Source organism: Rhinolophus sinicus, linkage group LG03 (assembly GCF_036562045.2).
Source record: "Rhinolophus sinicus isolate RSC01 linkage group LG03, ASM3656204v1, whole genome shotgun sequence".
NCBI classification, from domain to species: Eukaryota; Metazoa; Chordata; class Mammalia; order Chiroptera; family Rhinolophidae; genus Rhinolophus; species Rhinolophus sinicus.
Genome location: NC_133753.1, coordinates 69,614,008 through 69,637,088, shown reverse-complemented (window position 1 = coordinate 69,637,088; position 23,081 = coordinate 69,614,008). Strand labels below are relative to the sequence as shown.

The following is a 23,081-nucleotide window of genomic DNA, read 5'->3' as shown; positions in this document are numbered from 1 at the left end:
CCAGGCTTCTTATTTGGGCTTCTGTCCTAACTTTTTACAGCCAAACCTTATTTTCAGAGGCAGAGAATGGACTCAGCCCTGTGGACAAAGGGGAACAGTGGGCTTACGCTGGCATTCTTTTATAGGTCACCCCCATGGTGAGCAAGCTCCCAGTTGTGATCCTCAGATTGTTAGGGTTGTTTGTCTTGTTGTATGTTTGTTTGAGGGGGAATTAAGGAAGAGCTTGTAAACCGATTCCAGATTCAATTTCACAAGTCAGGAATGGGATCCAAACTCAGGATGGGTGTTCAAAAATCATCAACTCAAGTTTATATCCAGGCCAATATAGTAATTCAGTGCAACGTCACATGTCACAAGCAGCTGAGGCTCCATCCTCAAAGGGCTTCTCCCCACATCTGCTCTTCCCATTTCTTTTTCAGCCTCCTATTTGCCCGCCCCTAAGCAGACACACCCATCCTCACTATGTTTAATGTATTGACTTCTCTAAAGTCCTAGAAACAGGAAGCATCCATGTTTCTGTTTCACACACTCTAGTTTATTTTTCCATCACGCCAGCAGGCTTACCTATCCTTCCCCATTAGAAGGCTGTCCCTGGGAAGGAAGCTTAGGGAGAGCAGAGCATGGAGCTCCATGGCCAAATGGGAGCGCCTGTCCTTGTGCGTAGACTGAATCTGGTCACCTTCCATTTCGATTGTCCATATCTAGACTCTCTAGAGATAATTTCTTGAGCATTCCCTAATTCCATCAGTAGGCCACAGGTGGGGATAGGAGGAGTCTTTGAGTAACACTGCAGGTTAACACCTTCGTCACAGAACAGCAGCGTGGCATGAGAAAGGCTGGTGTTTTAGATGAATATACTTGGTTGACTGTTCATTTTGGTTTGCTGGTTATTCATTTTGTTTGTTTGTTGGAGGGCATGGGTGATAGGTTGGCAGGAACAGGTTTCAGGAAAGGAGGACAGAGATACTCTCATTTCTTGGGTGTTTGGTACAACTCTGTTCAGCGTTCTAGACCAAAATTTGAGAAATTTATCAAAATTTGAGCAAGGTGAAAATTTAGAAAAAAGAAAAAGAATAAACTCATTTTTCTTCTCAAACAACAGAAAGAAAGACTGCGTCAAAAGGAAGCCAGTGTGTCCACCAACTGAAACAGACACATGAGAATGATGATAGCAAGACGGGCAGTACCTTACGTGATCCAACACCAGTGCTGCAGGAAGTTCCTGAAAGATACGTTACTGTTTGTTTTGCTCATCTCTTCCTGAGGTCATCTGCAATGAGCATCCTGTGCCTTCTTAAAGAAGTCCCTTGTTAAGCCACAGAAACAACGAAAATCTGTTTAAGGGAACATCGCAGGAGTATTTGATAATTGTTTCTTGTAGAGGTCCTAAGTTCACTTTGTTCAAGACCAGAAGAAATACCAAGATTTTCCAATTTTTTTAAAAAATGGAGATTTCAAGCTTTCTAGTCCAAGCTTGACACTTGTAAATTTGTGACAGAAGAAAAGGATCTTTTATGACAGTTGCCTTGAGAAAGTTCAAGCCTTTACACACTGCTGATTTAATTAGTATTCTTAATTTTGATCCTATTCCAGCAAGATCTTAAAGCATCATTCTCGCCAAAAATGTTGAAACTCACCAAAACTGTTTTTTAAGAAGTCCAAGACTATGTATTTCCCAGACAAGAGAAATGGTTATTTTCTTGTTGTTGTTCATGTAACGGAAAGGAGAGAAAATGGAATTATACGTGGGTGGAGAAGGGGTTAAGTAGCCATAAACATCCTGGAGAACAAATTATGATAAGGGAATTGACATCAGCTATTAAGTGAGACCCAGTCTTTTGTTTTTATATCAGTTCATTACGGTTTCCTGAATCAGCAGGGATTCTCTACCCCTTCTCCCAGAAGAACCAGTGATACGTAAGCAGGGACAGACTTGCAGTCAAAGCAACTGCTTGGACAAGTGACCCAGTTACAGAGCATATTTCACATTTCAGAATGTTCGTGAATGACATATTGCTGTGCAGCTGAGCCCTATGTCATGTTCTGGGACTGTGTGTGGCTGGACTGTTCCCTCTAACACCAGCAGGTGTTTTCCAGACAGGAGAGCAAATGCTACTCATAGTCTTTACCATGACCTGACTGACCAGCATGTGACAAAGGGTGAAGCAGGGGTCTTTGATGTCTGAAAAATTAAGGGCAGAAAAAAAGTTTTCTGCATCCAAATACAAAGAACGTAATTACATTAATATTAAACTTTGAGTAGAATATCATGCATAGGCAGCTTTTTCAGACCCTGGCAGCTGATATGACCATTGCCCCTTGAGTAGCAAGGGAAATTAATCTATCTTGTGAGGGCAGAAGAGGGTCTGGGGGTGAATTGAGAAAGGGATCAAAGAGTATCACTGGGCTTTGAAGGGAGAAAGGTCCGAGCTTTCACCTCCAGTTGGTGGAGGACAGTAGAGAAAAGGACAACAAACTTCAAACCCTTCTCGATCTGGCTGCGGTGTGTGGCCTGCCCCTTCCCCCAAGATCTTTCCAGAACCTCTCAACTTGCCAGGTGCCTGAGTTTCTACCCAGGAAATGCCTGCCAGTTATCAGCCCTCTCAGGGACCACATAATAGATTCAGCTAATTAAAGCAGCACCATATCTTAATATCATGCCCATCTCTGGAATCAAAAATGCCCAGTCAGGATCAAATCAAGTCTCCGAAGCCATATTCTTGCAGGTGCTACCCACCTTTTATAACAATTCAAAAGAAAGGAATATAGTAACATAAATGGTTTTGTTTGGTTTTTCAATTCAAAACAGAAGGATGGGACAAGTAAAATAGAAAAGCTAGTAAAGAATTTACATGACTGAAAGAAGGTGCTTGTGTGCAAGAAGCTTTTCATACTGCTTTCTTATAGTGTTTCCTCATTTTCACTTAACCGTGAAGAAAACCTAAGGAATTCATTGATTTAAAACAAATTCCACTTACAGCCATGCTGGGCTCTGTGACATTCCTTCTATTATTATCATTCAAAAGAAGAGGGCCTGTTCTGCCAATGCCTTGGGAATCAACTTAGAATTCAGTGAGACCAACATAAGTCTAGATCCTTATGTTCCTTATAGACTTGACGGGAGACAGCAGCAGGTGTCTTTCCATGGGGCCACTGTCATACAGTTCAGGTCCTGAAGTAGGATGCTCACAAATCAAATCACTGACAAGAAGCAAGACTGTCATTTTGGCCGCATAATCCTGTAAGAACAAGCTCTCAGGGAACCCGTGCTGAAGAATCATGGGGGGAAATATTTAACTTGAGAGTTAGATAAATGTAGCCCAAGTTGGATTTCATCCTCATGGACTGACTAGAAATTAGCAGTAAAATAATTATTTCTAAAGAGTGACATTCGCCTGCCTCTGTTCAGGAAACCTAATGATTTTGTATGAGTAGTCAAATATATTAATAGTATGTCAGTATATTAGGCACCAGGGCAGGATTTCCATTATTTTCACCCAGTTTGAATCCTGCCTTATGTATTTGGATGCCCCCTCCCAGGTCCACTCATGTACTGGACTGCTGACACAGTCTTCATTTCCAACTTAGGTTGATACTCAGTAAAGAGTCACAAGAGTTTCAAGGTGGGCCATCTAACACAACCTGGGGACCCTTAAAATGATTCCTCTAAAACGCTTGTTGAGATTGTGTTAAAAGCAACAGATGTCTCTAAATTTTTCATGAAGAGGAAGTAGTTGGGGTACCACTTAGCAGCTTAGGCATAAGAGGCAAGCATGGTTTAAGTGGATGTTCTAAGCACAGCCGTCCCTGAACGAGAGGGAGAGTGACCGGTATTGCTTCTCTGTGTTGAACCAGTCACTCACTCCTGCCTTACTAGTCATATGCTGAGAAATCTTAAATTAGAAACAACATCTTTTCTTCCTAGCTAAGAGTCATTAAATCTGAGGGTACAGTTGGATAGCAATTCAGATTCTTGCATGAGTAAGTGGCATCATCCGCGAGCACACAAGTATGCTACATATTACACCAGAGCATGATATAAACATGGTAGGTAAAAAAAACAGTAGACCTGCGAGGTGTCAAAAATAGGGTTAGAAGATGGTGTGCTGTATGGCTTTTAACCCAAGAAGAGGCAACTTCCCAGGGGGAGGAAAAAGGGGAAAGTGTGGCCAAGCAGAAATGGATGACTATGATGGGGGAGCCCCCACGGTCACAGGTGATGGATCTGCTGCCCAACAGTTGCCCTTTGAATACTTGAGTTGACGTCCATGATGTCTCTTGAAATACTTGCCACAACTATCTGGGAATTATGGAGGAAGAATTTCTGAAATCTGAAATGTACAGTAAGGAAACCCAGTATTGCTATTGCATCTGTAAATGTTGTAACCAAAACAAATTGGCCCCCTGGTTGAGGAATTGAATGTCAGATTGGGTGCCACCCCCCCTCCCTCCAGTGAGGACAGTAGAAGGCGCACACCACCTGAGCCTCCCTTAGGCAACCCCTTTGTCCATGAGTACCGTAAGGAAAGGAGTTTCCTAAATGAAAAGCTCACACACTGCAACTGGAGAAACAGAAGGAAGGAATAAAACTCTTTGGTGATATTGGGAACCTCCACAAAGATAGTCATCAGTATGACCAGGATCGGATGTGGCAGAAGAGATGTAAGTGTACTTTTGCACATCTCTCCATAGATTATACTGCCTGCGATGGGGGAATTTTTGTTTTAACTACATTCTGGCTTTCCTGAATGTTATGTTTTCTCATTTCTATTTCTCCTTCTCCCTTGCCTGGTGTCGTGACTGCAGATCACTCCCCGCCGCAGCACAGGAAACAACACCTAGTCAGTGCGTGAAGGGGAATCAGCCACGCAGACCTGCAGTCTCGTTGCCAATAACCAGACTGTAACGTTGGCAGGGGAGCGTCTTCATTCCCTGACGTCCTAAACTGGTCTGTTTTGTCATACTCTCCCCTCCCCGAAACAAAGGTAAAATCAGTTTAGGGCTTTCTGAGTTAAGGAGAGGAAAGAAGTCCAAAAAATAGCTTTTCCCAAAAAATATCTGATACAAATATCAAATATATGACTTTATAAAGTAGGTTAAATTGTCTTTAAGAATTGCCAGGAAGAACTTTGTTAGATTTGAGCTTCATTTTACTTTGATCCTGCCTATTTCAATCAGAAAAGAAAAAAGAAAAAAAAAAAAAAAAGAAAAGGCCAAGAGCTAGAATGGAAAATAAAAAGCATCAACAGATTTGGAAACCCACAAATTAGTCTATTAGTTCCTGAATCACAAAAATCAACATACTGTGAAATCGAATGAGTTTATTTTTGAATAGTTTTTAGCCTTTCCAAAATGCAAATAACTTGTTGGATATATTTCCATTTTCCAGCTGTAGAGAAAAACAATCCCACTGCTTGGAACCTTCTCTATTATTGGTGCAGAAGTCACTTAAAGAAAAGCACCTTCGGAAACATGCCTCAGCATATCTGACTCCTTTAGACTCACATACCAGGATTTATAATTCCATTAGCAATTGAATCCAGGCATATCTCGGCTCTGTTACGTAGCTGTATGTGACTGAGAGGTCCATTTTGTGTCATTTCTGCACACCCGTCAGTTGTTGACACCTTGTTAGAAGCACTGAATGTTAATTTCACAATTCTTCATTTCCCCTCCCAAGGGATGGGCAATCTACCAAACCCTTCAGAGCAATGCTTTGTTGGGCACTAGTGAATTCAAGAAAGTTTTAACATGTAAAACTTGAAGCCAATTCAGTAGTCTTATTTGTTCCAAGACTCTTAACCACCACTGTGATATAAACTTAGCATGTGGCAAATTTGTGTAGTTGAAAACTTACTTGGAAATGTGAAGAAGTTAAAATGGCAGCTAGCTTACTTGGTTTCTTAAGTCCGCATGAAGTTTCTACCAACAAAGAGACTGGGAAGTAAATCAGGCCCCATTCAGTAGGTTGGCTGCCCCCCAATGGACCTTACTGGATTCACTCCCCTTCTAACCCCAGCCCCCCTTCCAACCCCTACCCCCACACACACTGTGATAGAAAGTAACACAGAGGACCTTTTCCTTCTCCTCCTCCTTTCTCTGATGGTTCACTTCAGACAACAGCTCAAATGAACTCCAGACTTCATTGCATGTTACATCTATGAAGTACTTGTTCATGAATTTCTTCTCCATTCTATGATCTGGGAAAGACTGACGTAGTCTAAGATTTTTATATGAAAGTGGTAGCTAAAGCCATTGATTTATTCTTCTACATTCCACCTATGTTCATATAATTTTCTATTTTTAAAAAATCTTATCCTTATATTAAGAATGTCTAGTCTGTCTCCCTTTCTAAAAGTTTATTCGGATACTTCTGTGGGCTATTTTTTTTTTTATGTTTTATGTGAAATTTGATAGCATTGGACTTGCAAAATGCAAATGAGTCCATCGTTTCCAGCAGAAATTCACCTCCAAAGAACTTGGAATTCTTCTCCATGGAATCGACAACCTTCTACCAATCTAGGCTGTTTTGTAGCCTGAGCATTTCCCTAAATTCTACCCATGCAGACCCCAAGGGGCTCTCTGTCTTTGAAACTGTGAAAATGCTTTAAAGGAGAATGAATATCTCTCCCCATGTATAGTGTGAGCTGCCAGTGCATTATACTTAGCACCTCAACTAAGAAATCAAGTGTTTTCAGCATGCGTTCACAGTGGTTCGTCAACATCTTGGGCAAAGCTGTACCTACTTTCTTTCATTGTTCTCCTTCAGGGCTTGCTTCCATTCTTGTCAGGAAACAACTATATTTTTGTTTATTCATCTGGGCAGCTTTCCAAAATGAAAAGCTAGTCCCATAGACTACTGAGCATGCCGGTGAATTACTCTCTACCTCCCCATATGTGGACAATAGATATATTCAGGAAGGAACAACTCTCTGGGAACTCTTGGGATGAATTTTGGATTCCAGATTTTTTTCTATGAGATATATAAAAATAGGTATACTCATATAGCATAAAAAACTTATACTACTCTTCCCAATAAGAGAATAGAAGGAAATTCAAATTCTTTACATTTTAATAGGTTTGAGCTCATTTTTTCCCCTTTCTTCTTGGCAGTTTGTCCCTAACTATAATTTAATTTCTTCACACCTGACCACCAAGACATAAAGAAGGTGGTCTCAGCCCCACTGAGACTGCACTGTGCATAGTCCTCCAAAGACATCCATTTCCTTTGGAAACAAATCCATGAGTGAAGGGGAAAGTCTAATGACACATCTGTCTGCCCAGGGTGACACGCATAGGATTTTCAGGTCTACTAGAGGAATAGGTCTACTCCAAGTTATTAATTTTATAATTCTGCAGTTCTTCAGTTTATCAAGACACAAATAATATTACCCTAATAGGACGTGTAATCTTCAAAGAATATAAGCATTAAAAAACATCTCTAATTTAAAGATACAACTAAGATACTCCTACAAATGCAGAAACTTTTAAAATTAGAGCTTGAATAATGTTTAAGACTCTTTAAAGCAAACGTCATTGATTCATTACAGTCTTCCTTTCATTGAGCTTTAATTTAGACTAGTGCGGGAAGCAGCGTGCCCCCGGACTTTGATTTAGGGAATCGTGCTTTGGCCTGGAACATCAGCACTGGACTGTGTGCCCAGAACCTAAGTGAAATCAGTCAGCATCCTAATAGGAATCAGGCCTAACGGAAACGTAAATTATCTCAAGTCCTTTAAGGTTTAATATTCTTAGCAACACTCTGGACTCTGGACACTGCTTCCTAAAATGCATTTGCCCTGTGCAGTTAGGTGTCTTCATTCTGCCTTGTGAGATTGCAAGCCACGGGATGAGGGAGACAAGTGAAGGACAAGAAGGACAATTTGAATAAGGCCATGGTGCAACATTTGGCTGATGTATGTAATGCTTCATTAGGGAGCTGGTGATTTTTGACATGGTTGTGTCATGGGTGGCCTTTCAATGGAAACTCCATGAATCTGGATGAGGCAAAAACTGAGAGTGCCCAGTATCTCATAGTGGTCAGTGCCTGACAACGTGCTGGAAAAGCAGGTACCCTAATGCAACTGGCCTATGCTTGCTGAAATAACACCATTAAATTACAGACTCATTTCCATAGGGTGGGTTGTCATTAGACCTTCCTGTTTTGTCTGTGCCTGCCCAAAAGTCATTTTGGCATCTAGGTTCATTTCACTTTGCTCCTTTGAATACCTCTGCTTCCGCTTCCCCTTCCTTCACACCCTGCAGCTATTTTTTTTTTCTCACTTTACCAGTACAGTTTCTCCAGGACACAGCTCTTTTTACCCCTCTCCCTCACAGACAGCCGAATGTCTCCCTGAGCCCTCACTCTCTCCTCTCACACCTTATGCTCCATTTCCCAGCCCTTTGGACAGGGCACTGTGCTGTCACCGACTGAGACACACTGCTGTGACTGCCTCTTGTTAATGTCAGCATCACCTCATCACTTAGGCAAAGAGGGGAAAATCCATAAAAGAAATGGAACATGCATTTCTTTTTCATTTTATTCTACTTTATTTTAAGAAGGCTGAGGGGAGGTTTGTTCTCATCCTTCTTGATTTCTCATCGATTTTACTTTAAAACTGTCTAACTGGGACCATTCTTTTGATAAATTATAGATCAGGGCAGGTCACCCACTATGATGCATAAGACTGAATTTTTGAAGCGTGAAGTAACTTTTCTGTGCTGCTGAACAAATTGACTTAATTCTGTGTAAATATTTTGAATCATAGGCTTTTTATTGCCACTCCATTCTTACTACTAGTCATGATTCAAATATCTCCACAAATCAGGATCAGAACATTGACAATTTGTGGTTGTGTTCAGATCAACAGTAACTGCTAGACTCTTCAAAGCATGTAAAAAGAAAGTATAAGCATGTCCCAAATAATCAACAATTGGATGTTCAAAAGCGCTGGCTTTTCTGTTCAAGTGTATTGAACCGATCTGTAGGTGTAACCTTCTTAAAGGATTTTCAGCAACAATGAAGGCAGTTTGAGAAATGAGAAGGCACTTTAAAGACATGAAACCTTACCTTACATGGATATTTTTTAATGTAATAAGCTAATTGGATTCAGGTATTTTTTTCCCTTTAAATTTTTAAAAATATGTATTTCTAATTTGTTTGCATAATTAATTCTGTCAAAGCTGGAAATACTCATTGTTTGAATTTGTAAATGTTATTTGCAACCAAATGAAGTATTTATTTTTAAAAAGGAAAGGTGAAGGAACCAATATTGATTTGTACATAATGAAAATGTGTGCGTGTGTGTGTGTGTGTGTGTGTGTGTCCTCCTTGACACTACTTGGTCACTACATCAAGTGTATTTTTGTACATAATATATATTGGTTAGAAAATGTAGATTGTCTATTCAAAGAATTCTATCTCTGTGATAGATTATATTTATCCTAATCTGTTGATACCTCTGTTAATTTGTTTCAAGAGATAGAACTCTATTTTTTTGGAATTTGCATTCATGGCTTCCAATTGTAAGTATGCTATGGGTATTTTAATAAATCTTGGTTTCATGTCTATCTGGTATGCAGTGCAGATTTGTTTTTAGGAGGCATTTAAGAAACTTTCCCAACAGTACTCTAACATGGAGAATACCTGTCATTTCTAACTTTCATTACTGCCCAAGCTCAGTATTACTACTGAGCTGCAAGAGCTGGGTCAGTAAGTCCATCATTCATAGTTCCGCCCTTCTGCCTTATCCACCCCACCAGCAGTGAGCAACCTAGCCAGACATTCAAGGCCAGTGCCAAACAGACAAACCCAGCCAGGCATTGTCTCAGCGTGGCTGACCCAAAATAAATTGCCCAAGACGGGGTGTGTGAGAGAGCACCACAGGGATTGGTGACTTCAAGTTGTGAGTTGGTAAACAATGTACTTAGGGAAACAGAACAGAAATATAATTGTATTCTAGCTCTAAGCACAAGGTACAAATTCTTTTCAAGCAATGTTCTGACACATGCAGGTATTTAGAAACAAAAGACTAGAAGACTTTCAGGAGAATACCCTTCCGTTTAAATAGAAATGTGACTATGTGTTTTATAATTGCTTCATTTGTGAGTTGTGTTCCCAAATGCCATGCACTCTTGAGTTCTAGAAGTTTACTGAAATATGCCCCAGAGTGAATATAGACAGTTAATGAATAGATATAGCGATTATCTGGGAAAACATTTCATCGCTAAAAAATCTTCTAAATTATCGAGTTATACAGCTGCAAAAATCTTCAGACATCGGATAAAATCTCCATTTCACAGAGTAAAAACTTCTGAAGTTCACAGGACTTGACGAAAGTCACGCTCAGTGTTAGTAAGCACATCAAGACTCGAATCCAAATCTTGACCCCAAGGCCAAAGCCCTGACCACTGCTCAACTCACTCATCATGTGAAACTCTTCTCTTCTTTAAAATACTCCATTATGGAGAAATGTTTTAGAACTGCTAATTGAAAAGAATGCTCCTACAGGTTTGTAGAAACCATTATTAAAGTTGTGTTCTGAATTACATCACCTAGGAGAGGATGGGGGCCTGTGTGTTGTACGGACCTAGGGAATGTATCAGTCACCTCAGGAAGACTCCCTTCGGCTCTCACCAAGATGTACTCTCCTTTGCTGAGCGTAGTGAAACTTGTTGAATTTATAAGTATACATTTTTGTCTATTCTTTAAATAGTCCGTGTACATATGCTGATGGTCCAATGATCAGGCCATAAATTCCCGAGGCTAAATATTCCACTTCAGACTCTAGCTGCCCATTTTCACCTGCCTGTGGATGAACCTTTAAGACACGCTAAGTGAAATGACCCAGTCACAAAAAGCACAAATATTGTATGAGTCCACTTATATTAAATACATATAGAAGTCAAATTCATAGAGATAGAAAGTAGAATGATGGTTGTCAGGGGCAGGTGGGGAGAGGGGTGGGAGTTGTGGTATAATTGGTACAGAGGTTTAGTTTGGGACGACGGAAACATTCTGGAGATGAACAGTAATGATGGTTGCACAATTTGAATGTACTCAATGCCACAGAACTACTTGTATAAACACTTAAAAATGATTTTAATAGTAAATTTTATGTTATGTGTATTTTACCATGATAAAAAAAATAATAGTATGTATGAAGGGCTTCCTATATGCCAGATGCTATATTAAGCACTTTATATGCATTACTTTGGTTAATCCTATAGATACTATAAGGTAAAAATTACTATCCCCATTTTATAGGTAAGAAAACTAATGCTTGGAGAGGTTGATAGTTGATAACTTTCCCATGCAGTTGGTCAGTGGGGAAACCAGTACTCAGGCACTTCAAATAAACACTCTCAGCCATTATCCTATCTCTAACATCACAAATAGAATCAGCTGATTCCAGAGAAAGCAGGCTATACAGACGAATATTGTAAGGTCTTAACACCTGGGTAGTCTTAAAGTCTCATTTTTGCAATACAGTAAAAAATTTTCCTTCTAACAAGATGCTTCTTTTTCATATGTTACTGCCCTTTCAAACCTCACCATACTTTTTGTCAAATATCTAACTTGGGAGTATTGGAGCTGCCAACACTTTTGTAAAAGCCAAAGAAACTAACAGAATGGGTCTATATATTATATCCTTCAAGAAATAACTAAAGATGGTCTTCTAAAATACACATTTATTTTACATGCCCTCAAATGAGAAGTCATGACCCTAAGAGAACTGTCAGGGGCAACAAGGCATGAGAAAAAGATCATGGGCTTTGAGGTTAGACCAAATCTTATATCCCAGCTCTGCCACTTAGTAGCCTGCTGACCTGAAGCAAGTTACAGCATGCTAAAACTCAGCTTTCTCATCTAAAAGTGGGGGTAAAAATTATCTCAAACAGATTGCATAAGGTTGCCAAAGGTAAAAACAAATAATGCAGAAATTCCTGATACAAAACAATAAACATTATTTCCTTCTCTCTTATATGAGAGAAGAACAGTCTCTTATAAGAACAGTCAGTATCGCGTTTGCTTTTCCTAGGACCAGCCCCAGTTGAATTTCACAATGGGAAAGGATTGTCCCTTCTCCTCAACCCAAGCCTTGTCATTTTATTACCTAGTTTGCATGCGAGTTGATTTATTCTGACCCTCCTCATTCCTTTAGAGGTGACACATGCTTTTAGTTCTAGTTATCCCACAACAGTATATTATTTATGTGGACTTACTGCACTTTAATTTCCACATCTGTTTGAACTAGATGATATTTAGGATCCCTGATTTCTCCATAAGTAGTTATTATAGAAAGGACCCTATAAGCCCTTGTCTTTAAGACACACAATATACCAAGGAGGAAACACATCACTAATGAAAAATGGATGGGTATTTACACACACACATATTAATATTTGAGACTGGGTCACTGAAGTTTAGAGCTGAAGATTGGCTCTTTAGACAAGTGTTTTGAAGAATGTTTTAATAACAAAAAGGGTCCTGGCAAGGCAAAGAGAGAGCCTCTATCAGGTGGCAAAATGGCCCATATGAGAAGGAGGCCATGTAGACAGACTTCCTATGTCCATAGCTGCAGGTAAGACATAGGATATGACAGGGTGTTGTTTAGGCAGCAGGAATGTGTTTGCATATATACATCCTTACATCAAATTTGGATTTGGTCTTCACTGAGCACAACTAGAAAACCAGGGTAAATTTTTAAAATTTACTTGGAAGACTTTAGGAAAGTCTTTACAAAGTAAAAATTACTGAACTAAGATTTAAAAGATTAAAAACCAGAGATAAAAACATGGTATTTGGTAGTGCTTTCCACCTGGGGACTCTGAAAAAGATAACTGAGAGGGTAGGCTATGTTTTGGGGAGCCTTGATGTGCAAGGGGGACAAAAGTGGATATTAGGTCCCACTATGTTTAAACCTGATAAATTTGACTTAGGTTAATACAGTGGTTTTCAAATACCAGATGGCATTTGGCAATATCTGGAGACATTTTTTATTGTCATAAATAGGAAGAGGTGCTATTGGCATCCAATGGGAGGACAATGAGATACTACTAAACATCATGTAAGGCATAAGACAGCCCCCCATACTAAACAATAACCCAGCTTGAAATATAAATAGTGCTGAGGTAAGATGATACCAGACTGCTAGTGCTCTCAAGTGCCTGAAACAACAACAAAAATTATTTCTGGAAGAATACAATATCCTAGTTCTGTAAAAACAAGCCTTTTTTTTTTTTTTTCAAATAAAATGACTGTCACACAAGGATAAACAAGCATATAAGGAGACAACAATCACAAATGAGAATCAGTCATAACAATGCTCAGTAAAAGCAAATATGCAGAGGCTCCAGATATTAGAACTATCAGCTTACTATGTTCAAGGAGTAAAAATAAAAGATTGGAAATTTTGGCAGAGAATTGAAATCCACAAAATATTAAAGAGCAGAATTGGGAGAGAAAAATTCTAAAGCTGAAAAATACAATAATCCCAATTGAGAATGCAATGGAAAGGTGTAACAGCAAATTAGAAATAATTAAATAGAGAATCAGTGAACTGGAAGGCAAATCAGAGAACAATATCCAAAACAAAACCCACAGAGATGAAAAACTGAAGAGAAGATAAGAAAAGGAGAACACAGTGAGAACAGAAGTAATAAAGCAATATCAACAGAGTTAATGACAGAAGTTTTCAAAACTAAATAAAGATAATGACCAACAGATTCAAGAAGCTGTAAAAAACCCAAGAAATAAATGAAAACAATTCACTCCTAGACATCCCACAGTTGAAGTTCTGGAAACAGAAACAAAAATAAAGTCTTAAAAAGTTAGAGATTTTTAAATGGTACACACAAAAAATATGAACCATAAAGATGGATAAATTTTCCTATATTAAAACTAAGAGCTTCTCTCATCAAAAGTTATCTTTAAGGCATAGACTGGCAGAAGATATTTGCAATACATATTTCTGGTAAAGGACTCCCAACCAGAAGACATAAAGAATTCCTATACATTCATATGAAAAAACCCCAACAAATATAATAAAAGAATCAACAAGAAACTAGACAAAAGAGGATATCCACATGGCCAATGCATTAAAAAAAAAAATACTCAACATCAGAGAAGTCCAAATTACAATCACAATGAGTTATTACTGTGATTTACTATACACACCAGAATGGTGAAACTAAAAAGGCAGAAAATACCCAGCATTGGTGAAGATTTAGGGCAAGGAAATTCTCTTATACTGTTGGAAAGAATGTAAATTGAGATGGCTACTTTAGAAAAATAATTTTGCATTATCTGCTAAAGCTGAGCCAACGCATACATCATGACCTTGCAATTTCACTCAGGTAAATGCTCAACAAAAGTGCATGCATTTTTATACAATGATACACATACAACAATGTTTATAGCACACTAATGCATAATAGCCAAAATTGGATATGAGTCAAATATCCATCAAAAAGTAGAATAAATATGTATTGTGATATGTATTCATATAGTAGAATATTTATAGCAATGAGACTTAATGAATGACAGCTACAAATAACATGATTATGTCTTATCAACAAGGTTGACTGAAAGAAATCATACATACAAAATAATATGCCAAATGATTCCATTTATATAAAATTTATATAAATGATCCTCATTTACATAAGAATCAAGATGGCAGAGTAGGTAAACACTGTTCTTGCCTCCTCTCATGGCCACGTCAAAATTATAACTAAACTATAGAACAACCATCATTGAGAATTGCCTACAGTCTACCTGAACAGAAATCCTACAACTGAGGACATACAGAAGAAGTGACCTCAAAACTGGTAGGAGGGGTGGAGACATGGAACAGGATAGTCCCATACTGATGTGTGGGAGTTAAAAATTGAGAGGTATATCTCAGAGGTGGAGGTCCCCCCTGAGGAGTGAAGGGTCCAAGTCCCACAGCAGTCTCCCCAACCCAGGATTCCAGTGCCAGGAAGAGAAGTCCCCACAACTTCTGGCTGTGAAAAATAAGAGATTGATGCTGAGTGAGACAGAGGGCAGCTGCAGTTCCATACCCTCCTCTTAAAGATCATGCTCCTGGACTTACTCACTGACAGACTCATTTGCTCTGAGCTCCAGTGCTGGAGCAGCAGCTTGAAAGGCTCTAGGGACATACAGGAAGGAACTGAATTGTCTGGCTTCAGGGCAAGGGCTGGAAGAGCAGCTTTCTCCCAGACTGAAGTGCTAGCAGAAGCCATTATTTCTTGTTTGAGCCCTCCCCACCCCTGGTGTGCAGAAGCAGATGGGCACCATATCTGAGTCTCCATCAGTGGTGCTAATACTCTTCACCCTGCCCTGGTGATTCCCTGAGGCCCAGCCCCACCCAACTTGCAGGCACACCCAAGCTGCTTCCAGGGACATTTCCACGCGAACAGGCAGTTTTGGCTCATGCTACAGCCTTTCCTAAAATCTCTCAAAGGTTCACAAACCCCAAATAAGCAGCATCTGGCTTCAGTGTGCCCTGTAACTCTTGTTGAACAGTCCCAGCCTTGGCACTAAGGGCAGCCAGCTTTGATTCATGGTTTGGCCTCTTGAGGCACCTCTAAGCCCAGTGCAGGCAAATGCCATATGCCAATTGCTTGGTGGCTCACTCAGGGTGACCCCAGACAGGTCACAGGCTGTGCCTGAACTTCGCCTGCAAAAGAACCCCTCCCAGAAGGTCCCACATCTGGCAGCCTGGTGACCAGCTTTGGACTGAGCCAGAGCACCACCCAACAGCCTCCTCAAATGACACACCCAAAGGGCAGACTCAGCAGGCACCAGAGCCCTGCTAAATCAAATCCTGCTTCTTAGGTTCAGCCTCTGAACAGAAGTGCTTCCACTATTGTCACAGCCAATTCTAACAACCAATCAGCCTGAGAGTCAATCCCTCCCACTGAAATGCAAAGAGCAACCAAGATGCAACTACAATAGGAGGGCACACACAACACACATAGGGAACATACCACGAACACCTGACTAGGGTCAACAGGGAGACTGCACCACTGGGCCCCACAGAACACCTACTACATAAGGTCACACTACTAAGACTGGAAGACATAGCAGCCCTACCTAATATATAGAAACAAACACAGGGAGGAAGCCAAAATGGGGAGACAAAGAAACATGTCCTAAATGAAAAAACAGAACAAAGCTCCAGGAAAAGAACTAAACAAAATGGAGACAAGCAATCTACCAGATGCAGAGTTCAAAATGCTGTTTATAAGGATGCTCAGTGACCTCAGGGAGAACTTCAACAAATAGATAGGAAGCATAAAAATGGAGATAGAAAATATGAAAAAGAACAGTCAGAAATGAAGAATATAATAACTGAAATACGAGGTTGAACAATTAAGTTACAAACTTGTTGCAATGATGTTGCTAACCTTTTATGATATTAGAGAGATTGTTCCTTATGAATTTATGCCAACTGGATAGTTAACCAAGTTTATTATTTGGAAGTGCTGAAAAGTCTGCATGAAAACGTTAGACGACCTGAACTTTTCACCAACAATTCATGGCTCTTGCATCATGACAATGCACCAGCTCACAAGGCACTGTCTGTGAGGGAGTTTTTAGCCAGTAAACAAGTAAGTGTATTGTGACACCCTCCCTACACACCTAATCTGGCCCCCAGTGACTTTTTTCTTTACCTGAAGATAAAGGAAATATTGAAAGGAAGACATTTTGATGACATTCAGGACATCAAAGGTAATACAACAACAGCTCTGATGGCCATTCCAGGAAAAGAGTTCCAAAATTGCTTTGAAGGGTAGACTAGGCACTGGCGTCAGTGCATAACTTCCCAAGAGGAGTACTTCAAAGGTGACCATAGTGATATTCAGCAATGAGGTATGTAGCACTTTTTCTAGGATGAGTTGTTGAACTTAATTGGCAGATCTTGTATAGAATACATTAGAGGAAATCAACAGTAGATTAGATGAAACAGATGATTGAATCAGTGATTTGGAAAATAAGATAGCAGAAAACACCCAATTGAAACAGCAAAAAGAAAAAAAGAAGTCAGAAAAAGGAGGAGAGTTTAAGGGGCCTCTGGGACAACATCAAGCATCATAGAGGTACCAAAAGGAGAAGAGAGAGAGCAAGGAATCGAAAACCTATTTGAAGAAATAATGACTGAAAACTACCCTAAACTGGTGAAGGAAATAGACATACAAGCTCAGAAAGCACAGGGTCCCAAATGCAATGAACCCAAAGAGGCCCACCCCAAGACACATCATAATTAAAATGCCAAAGGTTAAAGACAAAGAGAGAATCTTAAAAGCAGCAAGAGAAAAGCAGATAGTTACCTACCAGGGAGCTCCCATAAGACTGTCGGCTGATTTCTCAACAGAAACTTTGTAGGTCAGAAGGAATTGGCAAGAAATATACAATGTGATAAAAAAAAACAACAACAACAACAAGAAACTACAACCAAGATTACTCTACCTAGCAAAGCTATCATTTAAAATCAGAGGACAGAGAAAGAGCTTCCCAGACAAGAGAAAAACTACAGGAGTTCATCACCACTGAACCAGTATTACAGGAAATGCTAAAGGGACTTCTTTAAGAAGAAGAAAATAAAATAACAAATGTGAATAATAAAATGGCAATAATTACATATCTATCAACAATTACTTTAATGTAAATGGATTAAATGCTCCAATCAAAAGGCATAGGGTGGCTGAATGCATAACAGGACTCTTGTATACGCTGCCTACAAGAGACTCACTTCAGATCAAAGACACACACAGACTGAAAGTAAAGGGATGGAAAAAGATATTTCATGAAAATGGAAACTAAAAAAACAGCTGGGGAAGCAACACATATACCAGACAAAATAGACTTTAAAACAAAGACTACAAGAAACAAACAAGGACCCAGTAATCTCACTTTTGGATATTTATCCAAAGAAATCCAAAACACTATTTTGAAGGGACATGTACATCCATATGTTCATTGCAGCATTATTTACCATAGCCAAGATATGGAAGAAAACTGGGTGTTCATCATGGATGAATGGACAAAAAGAGGTGGTACAGATATGGAATGTATTATTTCAGCCATAAAAAAGAATAAAATCTTGCCATTTGCAACAACATGGATGGATTAGAGGGTATTGTGCTGAGTGGAGTAAATCAGACAGAGAAAGACAAGTGCTATATGATTTCACTTATACGTTGAATCTAAAGAATAAGATAAACAAACACACAAGCCAGAAACAAATTCACAGATACAGAGAACAATTTGAGTGTTGCTAGATGGGAGGGGATTGGGGTTGGGTGAAAAAGGGGAAGGGATTAAAATTGGTAGTTACAAAATAGTTATGGTGATGTGGAGTATAGCTTAAGGAATATAGTCAATAATATTAGAATAACTATGTATGGTGTCAGATGGGTACTAGATTTATCAGGGTGATCATCTCATAAGTTATGTAAATGTCTAACCACTATGTTGTACACCTGAAACTAATATTGTATGTCAACTATAACTGAAAAATTATTTTAAAAAATGAAATTCAAAGACACAATATAATGTTTACACATGCAGACTGAAGTGATAAAACTATAGAGAAGAGTAAAGAAGGGACAACTCGTATCATAAAAGTTAGGATAATGGTTATTTTGAGGGAAGGGACAGGATTGGCTAGGAGCATGACTGGATACGTAATTTAACAGGCCCAGAGCAAAATGAAAATATTGGGTTCCTTCTTCCTAAGTTATGAAGAATTTCGAAACAGTGACAGCAGAGCATTATACCAAGTGTGGAGCCCTCCTTAGCACAAGTTTCTGTCTCACACCATCAAGCCACCCCAGGTAACGCACACAAAAGCCTTCGCAGATGTGGCCATGTTACAGAGGTCTTTGGCTTTTAATAAGTCAATAAACTTTGTTTTGCATATTTCTCTCTATGTATATATAAAGCATGGTAAAGAAAGGAAACCTTTAAATGACCAAAACAAAACACGGGAGCTACAATTTCATTCCCATTCAGGGAGCCTTGGAGGCTAAAGCCAATCAGACTATGTGGCCATAAACAAACAAACAAACAAATTGAAAAACGCTGAGTTCCACATTGGGAGGCTGCGTTCTTGTCACACCTTTGCTCTATGACATTAAGCGCATCGCTGGACCTTTCAGAATCTTGCTTTCTCAGTCTGCCATACATGCATTCACACCTCCCCACCTCGCAAAGTTAGGAGAATCACATATCAGACAGTAACACTATAGAAAGACCAAGTTGCTATGCATTGTAAGACAGTTGGACCGGAATGTCCTTAACACTTTCAATTTCATATTTAAATATGCCCGTGCTCTGTACAGTAGATGATTTCCATTTATATGGTGTCACCTGGCTCCCTTCCTCATGTTTTGATTTGGGTAAGGCGATGACATTCCCAGGCTGCTTTGCACTCTCCTGTGCATTTGGATTCCAGGATTGGAAAAGCCTCACTGAAATATAAATCTCAGTTCCCAGCAGTGATCTCTCCCTCGTGTAGATGCCAAGAAGTACCATGTTTCCCCAAAAAATAAGACCTAACCGGAAAATAAGCCCTAGCATGATTTTTCAGGATGACATCCCCTGAATATAAGCCCTAATGCGTCTTTTGGAGCAAACCTTAATAGAAGACACGTTCATATTTTCAGGGAAACACGGTAGCACCCTGCTTTGCTGCCCACAACATCGTGTCACCTGCAGACCAGACTTCAGTGTTGAGTGTACCCAATTCCATCTGCCAGACTGGCAGTCAGAGGGAAAGCCTGAGTGTCTGAGCTAAGAACTGGGGCTCATTCTCAGGAACTGAGTACAAATTGGGCTTCTGGCCTTTGGGATAAAATCCCATAGTCTCTGTATTGTTCTTTCTCAGGCCATCTAAAGTACAGTGGTACCTCGGTTTTCGAACATCTCTGTTGACGAACATTTTGGTTTGTGAACGCCATAAACCGAAAGTAAATGCTTCGGTTTTCAAACACAACTCAGAAGTCGAATATGTCACAGAGCTTCCCCTGAGGGCAAGATCCTGAGGCCTAGCTGTCCACTGTTTTCGAATGTTTCAGAGCTCATGGATTACATTAGAAAACTGAAGTACCACTGTACTTTAATCATATAGTTAGAACTTCTTTGGCATTCATTCAATACATTGAAAGTCTTCATTCAGACAGGATGAATTCTAAGCTTTTGGAAAAGGATAAAAGTATACGAAAGAGGCAGCTGGGCCCCAGGTCTGAAAGGACAGCTCACTTTAAGAGACCTCTGTGTAAATCATGGGTGAAGCCAGCCCCATTGGCAGTTCCGTGACTGCTAAGAGTCTCCCGTACACCTATGTGGATATAATCCTGTAGTAGCTGACTCCACAGACTTTTTAAAAGTAATTTTGCTACCATTTTGTTCATAATGCTCCTGAGTATACAGACTGGGTCTGATATTTTCTTCATATTTTTTTAAAACATCTAGTACAGTGACCATGGAGGGTAATATATTAAGGAGAGCTGGTTATTAGATGTAGTAAGAGCCAGCTTTTGCTCTCTACTTCCCAGCCCCTCCTGACCACCCATTAGGGTCCTAAGATCCTGTCTTGGGGGGCCTTCCTCATCAGGCTTAAAAGCTTCAGCTGTGGCCATCATTCATATTTCATAACTACAAAGTAGAAAGAAGTGCTTTCCAGCCTAATACATGATATCCAAGGAATTGATGGAAAACGGACTGGAAAATCTGATAGATGTGTCAACTCAAACGGGAGCCTCCAGGACCCCACGCCCACACTGCGAAGGTGAGCTGCACCACAGAACTGGGAAAATCAACATTCGCTGTTTTCTTATTCCTCACTTCCCTGAGTGCTTTCATGGTTTGTCCTTTCTTCTGGGGGAAGTTCACAGGGGACCCTTGGGGAGAAGGAATCAGAATGTTGCTGTAATCACTGTATTGCTTTGCAAACCCTTCTTACAGGTCAAACCCTCTCTGGTCCTCATGACTCACAGGCAGAGAGGCAGGGAAAGTCTTATTAATTGGCAGAGCGCTGGGGAAGGTGTCAGGAGATCTGAGTCCCAGTCTAGCCTTTCTCTCAGACTAGTAATAAGGCCTCCGAAAAGGCTTCATCCTTTAGCTCGATTTCCTCATCCTAAAATATGGACAGTTCTGTCTGGCTACCTCATGGGGTGATTATTAGGCTCAAATAAGATCTGTCTGTGAAAAGCCTTTTTAATCTAATAAAACGCTAGGTCAACATGAGTTCTCCTACTATTCCAGAAGAGAAAACAGAGATGAGGAAAAGCCATGACTCACTCAAAGTCACATAGATGCAATGAAATGTGTTGAAACTTGAACCCCTTTTCCTGCCATTCTTCCGTGTTCTTCCCTAAATAGGCTGCCTTCTCAGAGTAATTGTTCCACGTTTGATCCCCTTGAGGGCAGGGACTGGGCCAAACGTTTTTACCCATTTGAGTACCCAGTCAATATTGTTCACTTAGTATTAATTGAAGGAGATTCCCAAATGGCATGTAATTCTTGTCACGAAGTGAGGTTAGAATCAGATATTTGCATCTGCACTGCCAACAGGACTAATGAAATCAACTCTTGGCCTCAGCTGACTGGCTCTCACAGGCTGCCTCAAGGAGGAATAAAACCTTAGCTGGGGTGAAGGATACAGAGGGCTGAGAGAAGGAAGTCATTCTATTTAGGTGCCTTCCCTTAAATTGGCTTCTTCTGCTTTAGTACTTTGCTGAGAGGGGTGGTCTGCAAGGACCTTTTTCACAAATCTGGCAGGGACCAGAAGTGAGGAATTTCATTTTGGAGTAAAACGACTAGAAATGAAAAAGTTCCTGCTCCCAAGTAAGTCGTCTTTGTTTCCTTGCAGAAAAATATGCTCTCTGCTCAGCACTTCTCAAAAGCTACTGGCATTTTTTTGGCCTTCATTGAACCACCTCAGTTGCCTATATATAGCCCTGTCTGTGTAAAGAATTTAAAAAGCATTAGAATGCAGAAATCAAAGAGACAATAAATTTAAAACCAATCTTATTGTCTGCAGCCTAAAGTGTTATTCAGATCAAAGGGGAGGGGACATCTGGCTTCTGGCTTGCTACAAAAGGCAGATCACGTTACCTACCAATTGCTAGATTCATCCACTCTCTCAATTTTGGAATCTAGAGAACATGGCTTTTTTAGCTCCCAGTAAAGCATATTGGGTGATTTAGTCAAACTTCCTGATACTTTTGAAATGAAACAAGCTTCACAGGATCATATAAAAATTGGACAGAGAGCTGGAGATTGTGTCAGGATAGGTGTCATATAAAAATGTACTGATGAGTTCAACCCTGGGCCTCTCTGGTCATACTTGAGATCTTCAAGAGCTCAAAGCCATGGCCAGGTTGTCATCACTTAGCCCAGTCCACTGACGACTCTTCTCTAGCCCTCTCTCCCAAAGCCAGAATTTTGGTTTGCAAAGCTAACTTCATAATTGAGGATGTACATTCATGTTAGATTATTTGAATCTGTTTAGCCCAAATCTGGTGGAACTGAGTCATAGAATGTTTACTTGAAAACTTAAATATTCCTTTTCCTCCATTTTGGTTATAAAAGCATAGATTTGTCTTACCATAAATTTTTCACCGCTTTGAATGAAAGTTCAACTGTGCCCTTTGTCTAGCAATTTACTTAGTGTCTGTACAAATTCTGTACATGATTCAGTTTGAAGTTACTGAATAAGGTCTCCCTTATAGCAGAGATGAGGGAATTATAGCAATTAAAGGCATTATTAAAATCCCAAACGAGGAACTCTAGTCAATACATGACTCTGATTTCATTTGTTCTCATGAGCAAAGTGCACAAATGCAGGATTTTATTTTTCAGTTTGTTTCAGAGGGGGAAAAAATCAAAGAAGTAGCACTACAATTAAGAACATTTTCCAGTTACTCATTGCCTCAACACAACCCTCTTTCCCTTTATCAATTTGTCACACTAAAAAGTCTAGAGAGGAATGCAGACAATGGCAATATGTATTCTGGATTTGGGGACATCACACAAAACTCCCAGCAACATTCTCTGACTACTAACA

General features: G+C 39.8%; 1 protein-coding gene across 4 annotated transcripts in view; it reads left to right on the top strand.

The window, feature by feature from the left end:
* The window catches only part of FMN1 (formin 1), a 379,042-nt gene extending 369,472 nt beyond the window's left edge, over positions 1 to 9,570 (top strand). For all 4 annotated transcript variants that reach the window (XM_074327935.1, XM_074327933.1, XM_074327934.1 and 1 more), the window contains one exon: positions 1,103 to 9,570. In XM_074327935.1, the coding sequence (XP_074184036.1) occupies positions 1,103 to 1,147 (45 nt within the window). In that variant the 3' untranslated portion in view covers positions 1,148 to 9,570. The remainder of the gene's footprint in view (positions 1 to 1,102) is intronic.
* The last annotated feature ends 13,511 nt before the right edge of the window (positions 9,571 to 23,081 follow it).